The sequence below is a fragment of the Rhinoderma darwinii genome, chromosome 3, assembly GCF_050947455.1.
Source record: "Rhinoderma darwinii isolate aRhiDar2 chromosome 3, aRhiDar2.hap1, whole genome shotgun sequence".
Taxonomy (NCBI): Eukaryota; Metazoa; Chordata; class Amphibia; order Anura; family Rhinodermatidae; genus Rhinoderma; species Rhinoderma darwinii.
Window position 1 is genome coordinate 379,050,098 of NC_134689.1, and position 14,884 is coordinate 379,064,981.

General features: G+C 45.3%; 1 protein-coding gene across 2 annotated transcripts in view; it reads right to left on the bottom strand.

Annotated features, from left to right (window-relative positions):
- The window catches only part of DDHD2 (DDHD domain containing 2), a 56,484-nt gene extending 45,221 nt beyond the window's left edge, over positions 1 to 11,263 (bottom strand). For both annotated transcript variants that reach the window (XM_075858823.1, XM_075858821.1), the window contains exon 1: positions 11,054 to 11,263. In XM_075858823.1, coding sequence (XP_075714938.1) covers positions 11,054 to 11,248 — 195 coding nt within the window. In that variant the 5' untranslated portion in view covers positions 11,249 to 11,263. The remainder of the gene's footprint in view (positions 1 to 11,053) is intronic.
- Positions 11,264 to 14,884: the final 3,621 nt, after the last annotated feature.

The following is a 14,884-nucleotide window of genomic DNA, read 5'->3' on the forward strand; positions in this document are numbered from 1 at the left end:
CTTGTATGGCAAAACTAGAGAATTACAGAGTCGTTTGTTCATTAGGCAAGTTTTCAACTGGGTCAACACCCTGCAAAACCCCCAAGTAAATGAATGAAACCTCTGAGGACATGTTGGAAACACAAAGCTGAATGATGAAAGGCATTCAACACACAGTGTAAAAATAGCAACGGAATAAGGGCACTGGCACCCAATAAAAACCCTGCGGTGTGATTAAATAGTCTCGCTTTCTGGCATGGTGATAGACCAAAAGTGACCAGACATGGGGAGATGTTTCACAATTGGTGAGACACCAGCTTAACCTTGGATGTCTTAAGATCCACCAATGCAGGTAGGTAAATGTTGGAAAATCGTGCAACGACAAAGCATGGTCAGTATCTCCATATAGAGTGCTCGATTTTTGGCACAGGTAAGGGAATCGGTCGTTACCTATCCACTGTATCTCCTGCTGGAGTGAGTGACAAAGGTCTATGAAAATGATTTCAATGCTGTCTAAAATAGTGCTGGAAGTGATGGATTTTTTCCTGGTCATTCCAACGACCAGTTGTCATGTTCTAATAAGACCTATACGTGTATGGGTATTAGGCTATGTGGCAAAATTTGATCATATTGTGCGGCTGTTGAGATCTTCATGGAAAACCTTATGAAATAACTGCACGAGATGTTGTCTAAAGTTGACCCTAAATAAAAAAACTAATAACTTGCAAAAAACTACATTCCTGAAAAATTCATCTTGAACAGTATAAGCCAATAGGAGCTTCCAATCTAGACCTGATGGGACGTAAGCGGAGGAAGAAGCTCAAAGCAGGAGAAGGGTATGAGAAATTTCCAAAGTATTGTTCCACCACCAAGGTATAGTCCTGCGGTTAAAATTTATACTAGTTATAGAAACGAGCAAAAATGTCAAATGTTTTTACTAGTGAAGAGTAAACCATAACAGTCATGGCTGCCTGCATAATACCAATAGGAAGCTTTTGGACCAACTGATTCTCAAACAGCCTGATAGGAGGCATATGGGTATATTAATGTTTTATTCCTCACCTCAAATATAGTTGTATTGTAGAGCATTGTATCTTAAGGGCATTGTCTGGTTTAGAAAACACCATTTTCAAATACCCTATTAGGGAGTTGGTAGAGGGAAGTCCCCCATTCAGGACCCTCAACTCGTAGCCGGAGCCGGTCTCTTACTCCGGAGGACGAGGCACATCCATACATTACATGGAAAATGCATTGATTTCAAAGAGAACTTTGTAATGGTTCAAATCCCCTGTGGTCCTGCTGCAGGGATATTGAACACTTACTGATGGGTTCCCCCACATATTACAAGTTATTGCTGGGGTGCCCAAATGCGGGACACGCTATGCTCAGCTTATCAACAGACAGGGAATGCTAACAAAAAGGGATTGTACAAGCTGAACAATCCATTCAAGACATTGTAACGTGTTTGGACATACACCAATCAGCCATAACATTAAAACCACCTGCCTAATATTGTGTAGGTTTCCCTCGTGTCGCCAAAATAGTCTTGACCCCTCGAGGCATCCTCCATAAAACCTCTGAAGGAGTCATGTGATATGTGGCACCAAGACGTTAGCAGCAGATTCTTTAATTCCTGTAAGTTGTGAGGTGCGGCCTCCATGGATCAGATTTGGTTTTCCAGCACATCCCACAGATGATCGATCCGATTGAGATCTGAGGTATCTGGAGGCCAAGTCAACACCTTGAACTTCTTGTCATGTTCCTCAAACCATTCCTAAACAATTTTTTAAATGTTGCAGGGCGCATTATCCTGCTGAATGATATCGGAAATACCGGTGTCATGAAGGGATGTATTTGGTCTGCAACAAGGTTTAGGTAGGTGGTACGTGCCAAAATAACATCCACATAAATGCCAGGACCCAAGGTTTCCCAGCAGAACATTGCCCAGATCATCAAATTGCCCCCACCGGCTTGTCTTCTTCCCATAGTGCATCATGCCGCCATCTCTTCCCCAGGTAAGCGACGCACACGCACCTGAGCGTCCACATGATGTAAAAGAAAACGTGATTCATCAGACCAGGTCACCTTCTTCCATTGTTCTACGGTCCAGTTCTGATCCTCACTTGCCCATTGTAGGCACTTTTGGCGGTGGACAGGGGTCTGCATGGACACTCTGACCTGTCTGCAGCTTCACTACCCAAAACACAGCAAGCTGCGATGCTCTGCGTGTTCTGACACCTTTCTATTATAGCCAGCAGTAGCTTTTTAAGCAATTTGGGCTTCAGTAACTCTTCAGTGGGATCGGACCAGATGGGCTAGCCTTCTCTCCCCACGTGCATTGATGCGCATTGGGCGCCCCTAATCCGGTCTCCTTGTTCACCGGTTGTCCTTCATTCCCACTTTTAGTAGCTACTAACCACTGTATATTGGGAACAACCCACAAGATCTGGCGTTTTGGAGATGCTCTGACCAGTCGTCTAGTCAATTTGGCCCTTGTCAAAGTCGCTCAGATTCTTCACTTGTCCGTTTTTCCTGCTTCCATCAATTCACCTTCAAGAACTGACTGATCACTTGCTGCCTAATACCCCCCCCCCCCCTTTGTCAGGCGCCATTGTAACCAGATAATCAAGGTTATTCACTTCACCTGTCAGTGGTTTTAATGTTATGGCTGATCCGTGTATATTATGGCCACTGCATCCCCTTTAAGTGGTTGTAGTATGCAATCTGACCATAAGAAGTCAATAAGGTTCTGGGTCAAACATATTATATGGCACAAGTATTGAGAACACTTATTTTTTAGGCTGCTGAACAAGAACAGGCAGTGGAAAAGTGTAATGGTTTCCCATGGTATTGGCTATGTAGAAAAATTAGTATTTTTCAAGAAACCAGTGCAGCCAAAACATCTGTGCATTGGATATAAATGTATGACACATATTTAGAATTGTTGGGACTGCAGGTGTTTAAGGGTATGTTCACACGCTAGACCAAAAACTGAGCTGTTTTCATCCACTTTTGAAGCTGAAAACGTTTTTGGAGCGGTTTTTCTATTTACACAATGAAAAACAGCACCAAAAAAACAGCTCAAGAAGTGACATGCTACTTTTTTTTACGGGGCGTTTCTTAAAAATAATTTTACGTTTAAAAAACACGCCGTATGAGCAAAATGCAGTTTTTCCCATTGAAATCAATGGGCAGATGTTTGGAGGCGTTCTGCTTCCGATTTTTCGGCCGAAAATAAGCTGTGTTCTCACGACTTCTTTTAAGCCGCTTTTCGTAAAAGCCCCTGAAAAATGGCTAAAAATAGAGAGGCTGAACGTCTCCAAACATCTGCCCATTGATTTCAATGGGAAAAACGGCGTTTGGTTCCCATGGGGCGTTTTTTTACACGCCTTTTTAAAAATGGCACGTAAAAAAACGCCCCGTAAAAAAGTGAACGTCACTTCTTGAGCCGTTTTTGGAGCAGTTTTTCATTGGGTCAATAGAACAATGGCTCCAAAACGTCCGTAAAAAACGCAGCAAAAAAGCAAGTTGCTTAAAAAAAACGGCTGAAAATCAGCCTTTAATAACAGCTCCGTATTTACAACCGTTTTTTGATAAGCGTGTGAACATAGCCTAAAAATACACCTCATGTGAGCAGCACAGTGTATTTGTCATTGAAATCAATGGGGAACTGTTTGCAGGCTTATTTCAAGTGTATTTTGGAGCGTAAAACTAGGCTTTTCTGCTCCAAAATCATCTTGAAAATAAGCCGTGTGAACATACCCCAAGTACCACGACAGGTATGGAAACCGGGATCTATTTAATTGAAAATCTATTTGTACAAAAATCTGATCACTAAAGCTGTAGGAGTTATTGAAAATAGTAAAAGCAGTCACAAGCCTCTTTACCCCTATTCTAGGCTAAGAACTGAAGAGCCAAGTAACATTAGGCAGACTGGTTTCTGAACGTCTATTGCTTGACAACTCTACGTGAAATATTGTAGCTTGTAAGGGCCTGTTCACATCACCGTTCGCTTTCCGTTCCGGGGTTCCGTCGGAGGTTTCCGTCGGGTGAACCCCGCAACGGAAAGTCAAACTGAAACCACAGCTTCCGTTTCCGTCACTATTGGTCTCAATGGTGACGGAAACATTGCTAATGGTTTCCGTTCGTCACCATTCTGGCTGGTTTCCGTTTTAACGGCGGAATCAATAGCGGAGTGAACTGCGCTATTGATTCCGTTGGAAAAATGGAAACCTGCCGGAATGGTGACGAACGGAAACAATTAGCAATGTTTCCGTCACCATTGAGACCAATAGTGACGGAAACGGAAGCTGTGGTTTCAGTTTGACTTTCCGTTGCGGGGTTCACCCGACGGAAACCTCCGACGGAACCCCGGAACGGAAAGCGAACGGTGATGGGAACAGGCCCTTATGGGGTTGTCATGAATTACTTACATTTTTGGAAGAATTTTGCTTCTAATAAAAAAATAAGGCCCTAACCAACGTCTATGAATTGCATATTTTTAGTGTCATTCGTTTTCTGTCACCTGCATACCCACAGGTACAGGTCAGCTTGTACAGAAAGCTCCATTCAGAGCATTCTGCACAGAGGTCATGTGACCTCGTCATATGACAGCATTCTCCAATAGATCTGACGCTGTACTCCTATGGGACCAGATATATTAGTAACAGCGGTCACAATACAAATGATTGTTGAAATGTGGAAGTCGGCGTCATGTTAGTAGCAAGCGGTTCCCTATGTAGAGGTTAGGCTGTGCATGCAACATCAGCGCAACGGTGTCACTGGACATCGGGCATCTCACAAGTCAGACAAGCGAGCCAGCCCAGCTAAGAAGGAGTATGGCAGACCCCACTGTATAGAGAAGCTGGAGAGCAGTAGAAGGAGCCACTAGTGGACTAGAATCAGTGGCACAGCCCAGCGCATGAGGTAGGAAAGGTTCAAGCTTCATTGTAGCCCACCACAGGATAAGGCTTATGAGTTTCTTATTCAAAAGTCTAGGCCGCTGTTTCCCAACTAGTGGTCGCAGGTTGATGCATGTTGCTCCTCAGGTGTTGGTAATACTATCAAGCCACCAGGGCCATCGCCACATCACTGGCAGTTGACACCAGCTCAAGAATGGTAACGCTGGCACTTGGCTCCCGTGACAGGATCTTATATGGGCTCCTGGCTCTACAATCAGCACCATATGACTTGACACATCGATGTACTCTTTAGGTCTCCTTCACATTTTTTTGTGCGCATTTCAGAATGGAAACTGAAGAAAATATGGATAACAAATGACACATAAGACGCAACATACAAATGACTGGATTCATCAGGTGAATAAAAAACTAAAAAAAACTAAACAGGTCCAATCTGGCCACAGACATGGGATGGAAGTAGACGGACAAACAGGCATGTTATTATTATGCCAGAGATAAGCACGATCAGTCACATATGGCGCCACTTATTTATGGAAGACATTATGATCACGGGGGTAAGAATCAGACCGGTCTATCCTCCCACAGTGCACTTTTATTTTCCCCTCCTTTGCGGTACATGAAGGATAGTTGGCTGCGTCCCAATTTAGGAGTATTGGACCACAACTCCCCACCAAGGTCACAAATATTATAGTGATTACTAAATTCTGGCTTAATCTGTGTTCAACGCCCTTTTTCTAAAGGAACAACGGACAGACACCAATGGCAGCAAAATCCCATTGGAATCAATGGAAACCTATCCTATCAGCGCGCTCATGGTTTACCCCAACTTTTCTCACCCGGTTGTCTCCATACACAGACAGTCTAGCAGATTCTAATAAATACAGTGCATTTGGAAAGTCTTCAGAAAATCAAGTTTTTCCCCATCATTCTGCACTCAATACTCCATAATGACAAAGTGAAAACAGAATTTTAGAAATGTTTGCAAAGTTATTAAAAATGAAAAACTCAAATTTCGCATTGACATAAGTATGCAGACCCTTTGCTATGACACTTGATATTTAGCTCTGGGGGCCTCCCAGTTCTCTAGATAATCTTAGAAATGTTTCTACATCTTGATTGGAGTCACCTGTGGTAAATTCAGTTGATTGGACATGATTTAGAAAGCCACACTCCTGTCTATATAAGGTCTCGCTGCTGACAATGTATATCAGAGCAAAAACCAAGTCATGAGGAGAAAAGAACTGCCTGTAGAGCTCAGAGACAGGATTGTGTGGAGGCACAGATCTGGAGAAGGGTACACAAAAAATCTCTGCAGCACTGAAAGTTCCCAAGAGCACAGTGGCCTCAATAATTCTTAAATGGAAGAAGTTTGGAACAACCTGGACTCTTTCTACAGTTGATCACCCCACTAAACTAAGTAATCGGGGGAGAAGGGCCTTGGTAAGAGAGGTGACCAATAACCCAATCGTCACTCTGGCTGTGCTCCAAAGATCCTGTGTGCAGATGGGAGAAACTTCCAGAAGGTCAACCATAACTTAAGCACTCCACCAAGCTGGGCTTTATGGCAGAGTGGCCAGGAAGAAGCCTCTCCTCAGTAAAAGACACATGAAAGCCCGCCCGGTGTTTGCAAAAAAAGCACCTAAAGGACTCTCAGACTGTAAGAAACAATAATATGTGGTCTGATGAAACCAAGATGAACTTTTTGGCCTTAATTCTAAGGCTGGGTTCACACGACCTATTTTCAGACGTAAACGAGGCATATTATGCCTCGTTTTACGTCTGAAAATAGGGCTACAATACGTCGGCAAACATCTGCCCATTCATTTGAATGGGTTTGCCGACGTACTGTGCAGACGACCTGTAATTTACGCGTCGTCGTTTGACAGCTGTCAAACGACGACGCGTAAATTGACTGCCTCGGCAAAGAAGTGCAGGGCACTTCTTTGCAACGTAATTTGAACCGTTCTTCATTGAACTCAATGAAGAGCAGCTCAAGATTTACGAGCGTCACAGACGCCTCGTATATTACGAGGAGGAGCATTTACGGCTGAAACGACGCAGCTGTTTTCTTCTGAAAACAGGCTGTCATTTCAGCCGTAAATGCTTGCTATCGTGTGAACATACCCTAAACGTCATGTCTGGAGGAAACTGTTCATCACCTGCCCAATACCATCCCTACAGTGAATACCAGCCCTCTAATTCCAAAAATTAGCAAAAATTACTAACATTCTGTTTTCACTTAGTCATTATGAAGTATTGAGTGCAGAATGATGGGAAAAAATATAATTTTTTTTTATTTTAGCACAAAGCCTCAACATAACAAAATGTCAAAAAATGTAAAGGGTTTGAAGACTTTCCGAATGCACTGTATGTCAGGATCCGCCACGATAGAACTCCAGTGCATGGCCATCGTTCTTCTTGTAGAAGTCTTCCAGTAATGGACTGTTGCCTGCTGACGAGAGCAGCCATGAGAATCTCTGACAACACGGGCATGAAAAATTTCCCTCGGTAGCAATTTAAAGGGGTTGGACCACAAAAAACATTATCACCTATCCATAGGATAGGTGATAAATGTATGATCACTGGGACTCCCACTGATCACAAGAACCCCGTGTCCTCCATATGAATGAAGCGGCGATCAGGCGCACGCACTACAGTGCTTGCTAGATCTGTCACTCCCTAGACAATAAATGGATCACACTGTGCTGCAAGTACTGCTAAAAATGAATGGAGAGAAGTGTATGACGCTGATTGGTCACTGATTGATCAGCCTCATACACTTCTCTGTACAACGCCCAGTTGGTAAAAAGTAAAAACACGCCCAGTTGGTCATTAAGAAACTAATTAGCATAAATCTAAAATTGCTCATAACTTCCTTAAAAAATTATATGTTTTTCAAAATAAAAACCACTGCTGTTATCTACATTACAGGGCCAATCAGAGTATGTAGGAGATAGAGCACTTATAATGTGGTGACAGAGCCTCTTTAACTGTATGGGGCAGCTGTGGGGGCATTATACTGTATGGGGCAGCTGTGGGGGCATTATACTGTATGGGGCAGCTGTGGGGGCATTATACTGTATGGGGCAGCTGTGGGGGCATTATACTGTATGGGGCAGCTGTGGGGGCATTATACTGTATGGGGCAGCTGTGGGGGCATTATACTGTATGGGGCAGCTGTGGGGGCATTATACTGTATGGGGCAGCTGTGGGGGCATTATACTGTATGGGGCAGCTGTGGGGGCATTATACTGTATGGGGCAGCTGTGGGGGCATTATACTGTATGGGGCAGCTGTGGGGGCATTATACTGTATGGGGCAGCTGTGGGGGCATTATACTGTATGGGGCAGCTGTGGGGGCATTATACTGTATGGGGCAGCTGTGGGGGCATTATACTGTATGGGGCAGCTGTGGGGGCATTATACTGTATGGGGCAGCTGTGGGGGCATTATACTGTATGGGGCAGCTGTGGGGGCATTATACTGTATGGGGCAGCTGTGGGGGCATTATACTGTATGGGGCAGCTGTGGGGGCATTATACTGTATGGGGCAGCTGTGGGGGCATTATACTGTATGTGCGCATCTGTGGAGGCATTATACTGTATGGGGCAGCTGTGGGGGCATTATACTGTATGGGGCAGCTGTGGGGGCATTATACTGTATGGGCGCATCTGTGGAGGCATTATACTGTATGGGGCAGCTGTGGGGGGCATTATACTGTATGGGGCAGCTGTGGGGGCATTATACTGTATGGGGCAGCTGTGGGGGCATTATACTGTATGGGGCAGCTGTGGGGGCATTATACTGTATGGGCGCATCTGTGGAGGCATTATACTGTATGGGGCAGCTGTGGGGGCATTATACTGTATGGGGCAGCTGTGGGGGCATTATACTGTATGGGCGCATCTGTGGAGGCATTATACTGTATGGGGCAGCTGTGGGGGGCATTATACTGTATGGGGCAGCTGTGGGGGCATTATACTGTATGGGGCAGCTGTGGGGGCATTATACTGTATGGGGCAGCTGTGGGGGGCATTATACTGTATGGTTCAGCTGTGGGGGCATTATACTGTATGGGGCAGCTGTGGGGGCATTATACTGTATGGGGCAGCTGTGGGGGCATTATACTGTATGGGGCAGCTGTGGGGGCATTATACTGTATGGGGCAGCTGTGGGGGCATTATACTGTATGGGGCAGCTGTGGGGGCATTATACTGTATGGGGCAGCTGTGGGGGCATTATACTGTATGGGGCAGCTGTGGGGGCATTATACTGTATGGGGCAGCTGTGGGGGCATTATACTGTATGGGCGCATCTGTGGAGGCATTATACTGTATGGGGCAGCTGTGGGGGGTATTATACTGTATGGGGCAGCTGTGGGGGCATTATACTGTATGGGGCAGCTGTGGGGGCATTATACTGTATGGGGCAGCTGTGGGGGCATTATACTGTATGGGCGCATCTGTGGAGGCATTATACTGTATGGGGCAGCTGTGGGGGGCATTATACTGTATGGGGCAGCTGTGGGGGCATTATACTGTATGGGGCAGCTGTGGGGGCATTATACTGTATGGGGCAGCTGTGGGGGCATTATACTGTATGGGGCAGCTGTGGGGGGCATTATACTGTATGGGGCAGCTGTGGGGGCATTATACTGTATGGGGCAGCTGTGGGGGCATTATACTGTATGGGGCAGCTGTGGGGGCATTATACTGTATGGGGCAGCTGTGGGGGCATTATACTGTATGGGGCAGCTGTGGGGGCATTATACTGTATGGGGCAGCTGTGGGGGCATTATACTGTATGGGGCAGCTGTGGGGGCATTATACTGTATGGGGCAGCTGTGGGGCATTATACTGTATGGGGCAGCTGTGGGGGCATTATACTGTATGGGCGCATCTGTGGAGGCATTATACTGTATGGGGCAGCTGTGGGGGGTATTATACTGTATGGGGCAGCTGTGGGGGCATTATACTGTATGGGGCAGCTGTGGGGGCATTATACTGTATGGGCGCATCTGTGGAGGCATTATACTGTATGGGCGCATCTGTGGAGGCATTATACTGTATGGGGCAGCTGTGGGGGGCATTATACTGTATGGGGCAGCTGTGGGGGCATTATACTGTATGGGGCAGCTGTGGGGGCATTATACTGTATGGGGCAGCTGTGGGGGCATTATACTGTATGGGGCAGCTGTGGGGGGCATTATACTGTATGGGGCAGCTGTGGGGGCATTATACTGTATGGGGCAGCTGTGGGGGCATTATACTGTATGGGGCAGCTGTGGGGGGCATTATACTGTATGGGGCAGCTGTGGGGGCATTATACTGTATGGGGCAGCTGTGGGGGCATTATACTGTATGGGGCAGCTGTGGGGGGCATTATACTGTATGGGGCAGCTGTGGGGGCATTATACTGTATGGGGCAGCTGTGGGGGCATTATACTGTATGGGGCAGCTAAGGGGGTATTATACTGTATGGGCATTATACTGTATAAGGGCAGCTATTTAAAAAGCAATGTTTGCATAAGAATTCACGCCCTGCTGTGAAAGACGACTGCAGAAAACGGCGCAATGTAATATTCACAGGTACAGAGCGATATCTCTCATCTGCCTGAGCTCAGACCAGGGGTTGAATACTTATGCAAGCAGCATTTTAAGTTTTACGTTTTATATATTTTTTTGAATTTGCGATCAAATAAAAAGTTGAAAAAGGGACCGTACGAGCAGAACGGTCTTAAAGGGACCACGTCAACAAAAGCGGGAAAACTGCACATAAATGCGCTTTTTTTGTCGTTGTTGCTTTGTGTGAATATAGCCTTATTACATATCGGTGTCATTTATAACCCAGAGAAATGTGGCCGTTTTTTTAATGGGGTGAATACTCTTGCAATGCTTGAAGGGTATTGTGTGTTAGTATATTGTTTTTTCCTTATTACATGTCTGTTTTTTCTATACATCATATTCAGATTATTTCCATGTAAATGTAATAATCTACTAGTTTAGATTGATAAATATAATTTTAATCTGGATTAGAAGTCATTCTTGTCCCCAGCGAACATCATTTGTAAATCACTCCCCCCGCCCCCGACCCATAGAGGGCGCCCTACGACACTAACGGTCAGGTATAACGGTACTGTATATACACTTACCACTAGCAGGCCGCCATGTTCAGCAAGACCCTCTTCGTCTAAGCCCCGCCCCTGACCGCGATCACGTGGTAGTCGCCTGGATCCGGGTCTTGGTGGAAATATCACGTGATTTTCAGCTGTGATCTCGTCGTGTAGTGGGGGAAAGGAGCTGTCGCGATACTTGTGCTGTCGGAGGAAGAGTCGTTTTAAAGCCATTTAGTCCTTCTCTATTGCAACCAAATGTCCTAAACAGAAAGCTTTACTTCTTGTCTTGTTGTGAGAAACATTTGTCCAGACACAGGTTGGCATACTACTATTGGTTTCTAGGTGGCAGCCACTACAACTCCCACTGTCTTCGTCAGCTTTCCTGGATAACAAAACAAAGTTATACTGATCAGATTTACCATTCAGGTCTTTGGAAAGCTGGGTGACTACCACTGTGTGAGCCGTAATGGTGGCCATATTGGTAGTCACCCAGCTTTCCCAGAAACAGATAAATGTAACAAAACAGGTCTGATAGAAGCTCATATGTAAAGGGGTCCTCCGGCCCTAAAAATTATATTAAACTGGCTGAAAATTGATATTCTTGCTGCTTAAATTTGGTGCTATTTCCTAAACGCCATTCACCGGATACACAGCGTTTCCTGTTATTATCGCAACTTAGTGAATTGGCTGTGGTGGTGATGGCAGCGGAACACATGGACCAAGGAAAGCGGGGGCTGGGGCTGGTGTCCTGACAAATTTTCTCTAGGAATTTACATTAAAGGGGTTTGCCCATCAGGGACATTTATGGCATATCCACAGGCTATGCCATAAATGTCAGAGAGGTTTGGGTGCCAGAGGTGGGACCCGCGTCTATCTCTAGAACGGGGCCCCCTAAACCCCGTCCTACCTTTCTCATTTCCCGCTGCCACTTGTAATTCCCGACCATCTACTCAGAAAACAGTAAATGGTCGGAAATTACATGTGGCAGCGGGAACGGAGAAAAGTATGTGGATATGCCATAAATGTGCCTGATGGGAAAACCCCTTTAATGATGGTGGAAACTTATTCCATCTCCACATTGCATGGTGACCCTTTAGAATACATAGGGGGCGTAGGTAGGGACATGTGCCCCGGGTGCCAGGGAGGGCGCCAACAAGCTACTCTGCCAGGGGTATTAAGAAAGACTCTGATATTAATATATATTACTGTCTGTGACGTCAGGAGGTGACTGTGGCCGTCAGTTTCTTAGAGGAAGGCATTCAGTGCCTTGCGAAAGTATTCACCCCCATGGTATTTTTCCTGTTTTGTTGCATTACAACCTTCTGCCAAGCTCAACCCCTTACCTGCCACACATAGAAACCCTGCAAATCTTCTTACCATTCCTTGTATTTCTTCTCCAGTCTCTTTTAACTGTGCGCTCTGGAATTCTTGCTCCGTGTGCAACAAACTCCCCTTTATTCACGACTTAGGCCTTAGGGCCTGTTCACATCAGCGTTGGCTTTCTGTTCCGGGGTTCCGTCGGAGGTTTCCGTCGGGTGAACCCTGCAACGGAAATATCAATGGTGATGGAAAGATGGCTAATGGTTTCCGTTTGTCACTGTTCCAGCAGGATTCAGTTTTTCCGATGGAATCAATAGCGCAGTCGACTCCGCTATTGATTCCGTCATTAAAACGGAAACCTGCTGGAACAGTGACAAACGGAAACCAATAGCAATGTGTCCGTCACCATTGATATCAACTCTGTGATGTTTGGCGCCTTCAACACCCTTCTGACAAAGATTATAGCTTTTACTCTCATCCGCATGGCACCTACAGTGGCTTGGACTACTTGGACTACATCCTCCTTCAACACCATGCCCTTCCCTGGGCCGCTTCCACGTCCATTGGCAACATATTATAGTCGGATCATGCCCCAGTGTATTGTACCTTACACCTTCCTTTTCTCACTAAAGGTCCCTGGTCCTGGAAACTTAATGAGTCTCTACTCCTGATGGGTTCTGCAGTGGTGAACTGCTGTAAACTGTTGAGAACTTCACATCCGATCACGCCCATGATACCACATCTCCCATGATGCAGTGGGAGGCCCTTAAATGTGTGCTCCGAGGTGTGTTCATAAAGCATGGAGCACGCATTAAAGGACGGGTGTCGCGAAAAAAAAATATTTTTAGATCAATTTGCTAATGTTTTATTAAAAAATTTTTTATTTATTTGTGTTTGTGTTTTACTTTTTTTTATTTTTGCACTTTTTCTTGCCTATGGGGGCTGCCATTTTTTTTTTTCATCTCTGTATGTGTCGATTAACGACACATACAGACATAGAATACGGCACATACAACCCCATAGAGAATGCGAACGGGACACGTTCCATCCACTATGCTGTACGCCGTCTGTGTGGGAACGGCGAATGCGCCGCTCCCACACAGTCCAAATGGAAGGTCTTCGGCCGAGCGACATCCGGCGCCATTTTCTTGTGGACCGGAAGCCGCGGCCGGACAGTAAGATGACTACTTCCGGTCGCGGCTTCCGGACATGTGTTCTGAATCAAGCACTAGGAGCGGAGGGAGCAGACGGAGCGGAGGGAGCGGCGGCGGCAGGAGCAGGTAAGTTATGTCTGTGTTTGTTCATGTTTTACTGTCTGATTACCATTGTATGTAAACCTACTACACTGTGTATTCGCTCAAAAAATGGCGACACACAGTGTAGGAGGTTTGTAAATTCAATCCCCTCGTTTCTCCCGGCACTAGCCAGAATAAAGGAGGGGGGATTCTGAGAGCTCACTAGAGCGAGTGTGTCTTCTCAAATTTTGCTGCATAAAGCAATGTGTTTGCTTTACCACATGCCAATGCTGCAATTTTGGGAATTGCTCCCTCTAGTGACCAGCACAGGGAAATGTTATAAATTAGAATCTAATTTATAATATTTCCTGACTCGTGAAAAAATTAGAAAAATGTTTAATCACTTATATACTAACTGTTTAACTAAAAAAAAATAATAATAATTTCTAGCGACACATTCCCTTTAACCCCTTAGTGACCACCAATACGCCTTTTCACGTGAGTCACTAAGGGGCCTTAGGCTAGGCTGACGCCTTTTCACGTGAGCCTAGTGTAAGTCCTGCACGGGTCTCCCGTGCAGGCTGGAGCCGGGTCTCTGCTGTCTGATGACAGCTGAGCTCCTGCTCCAACGCCCGCGATCGAAGTTTAACCCGTTAAATGCCGCCGTCAATAGCGACCGCGGCATTTAACTTTGGGGTGTCATGGCAGCTGGGGGCTTGATAAAAGCCCCCAGGTTTGCCCTGGACATATGCCTGTTAGGACGTGCCGGAGGTACGTCCTAATAGATTGCCTGTCAGATTTACACTGACAGGCAATAATGCTCTGGTATACGAAATATACCAGAGCATTATAGCAGCGATCTGAATATCGCACAGTAAAGTCCCCTAGTGGGACTAATAAAATAAGTCACCAATGTGAAATAACGATTATGAATAAAAATTACAGTAAAAAAATTAATAAAACCATTTTTTTTCCATAAAAAATGGTTTTATTTAGTAAAAGTGTAAAAAATAAATAAAAGTAAACATATATGGTATCGCCGCGACCGTAATGACTCCATTAATAAAGTTAATATGTAATTTAAACCGCAAGGTGAACACCGTAAAAAAAAATGCAAAAAACAATGGCGAAATTGCAATTTTTTTCCATTGCCCCCCAAAAAAGTCATAATAAAAATGAATCAATAAGTCCCATGCACCCCAAAACAGTACCAATCAAAACTACCTCTCATCCCGCAGAAAACAAGCCCAAAAAATCACTACATTGATGGAAAAATAAAAAAATTACGGCTCTTAGAAAGCGACGATGCAAA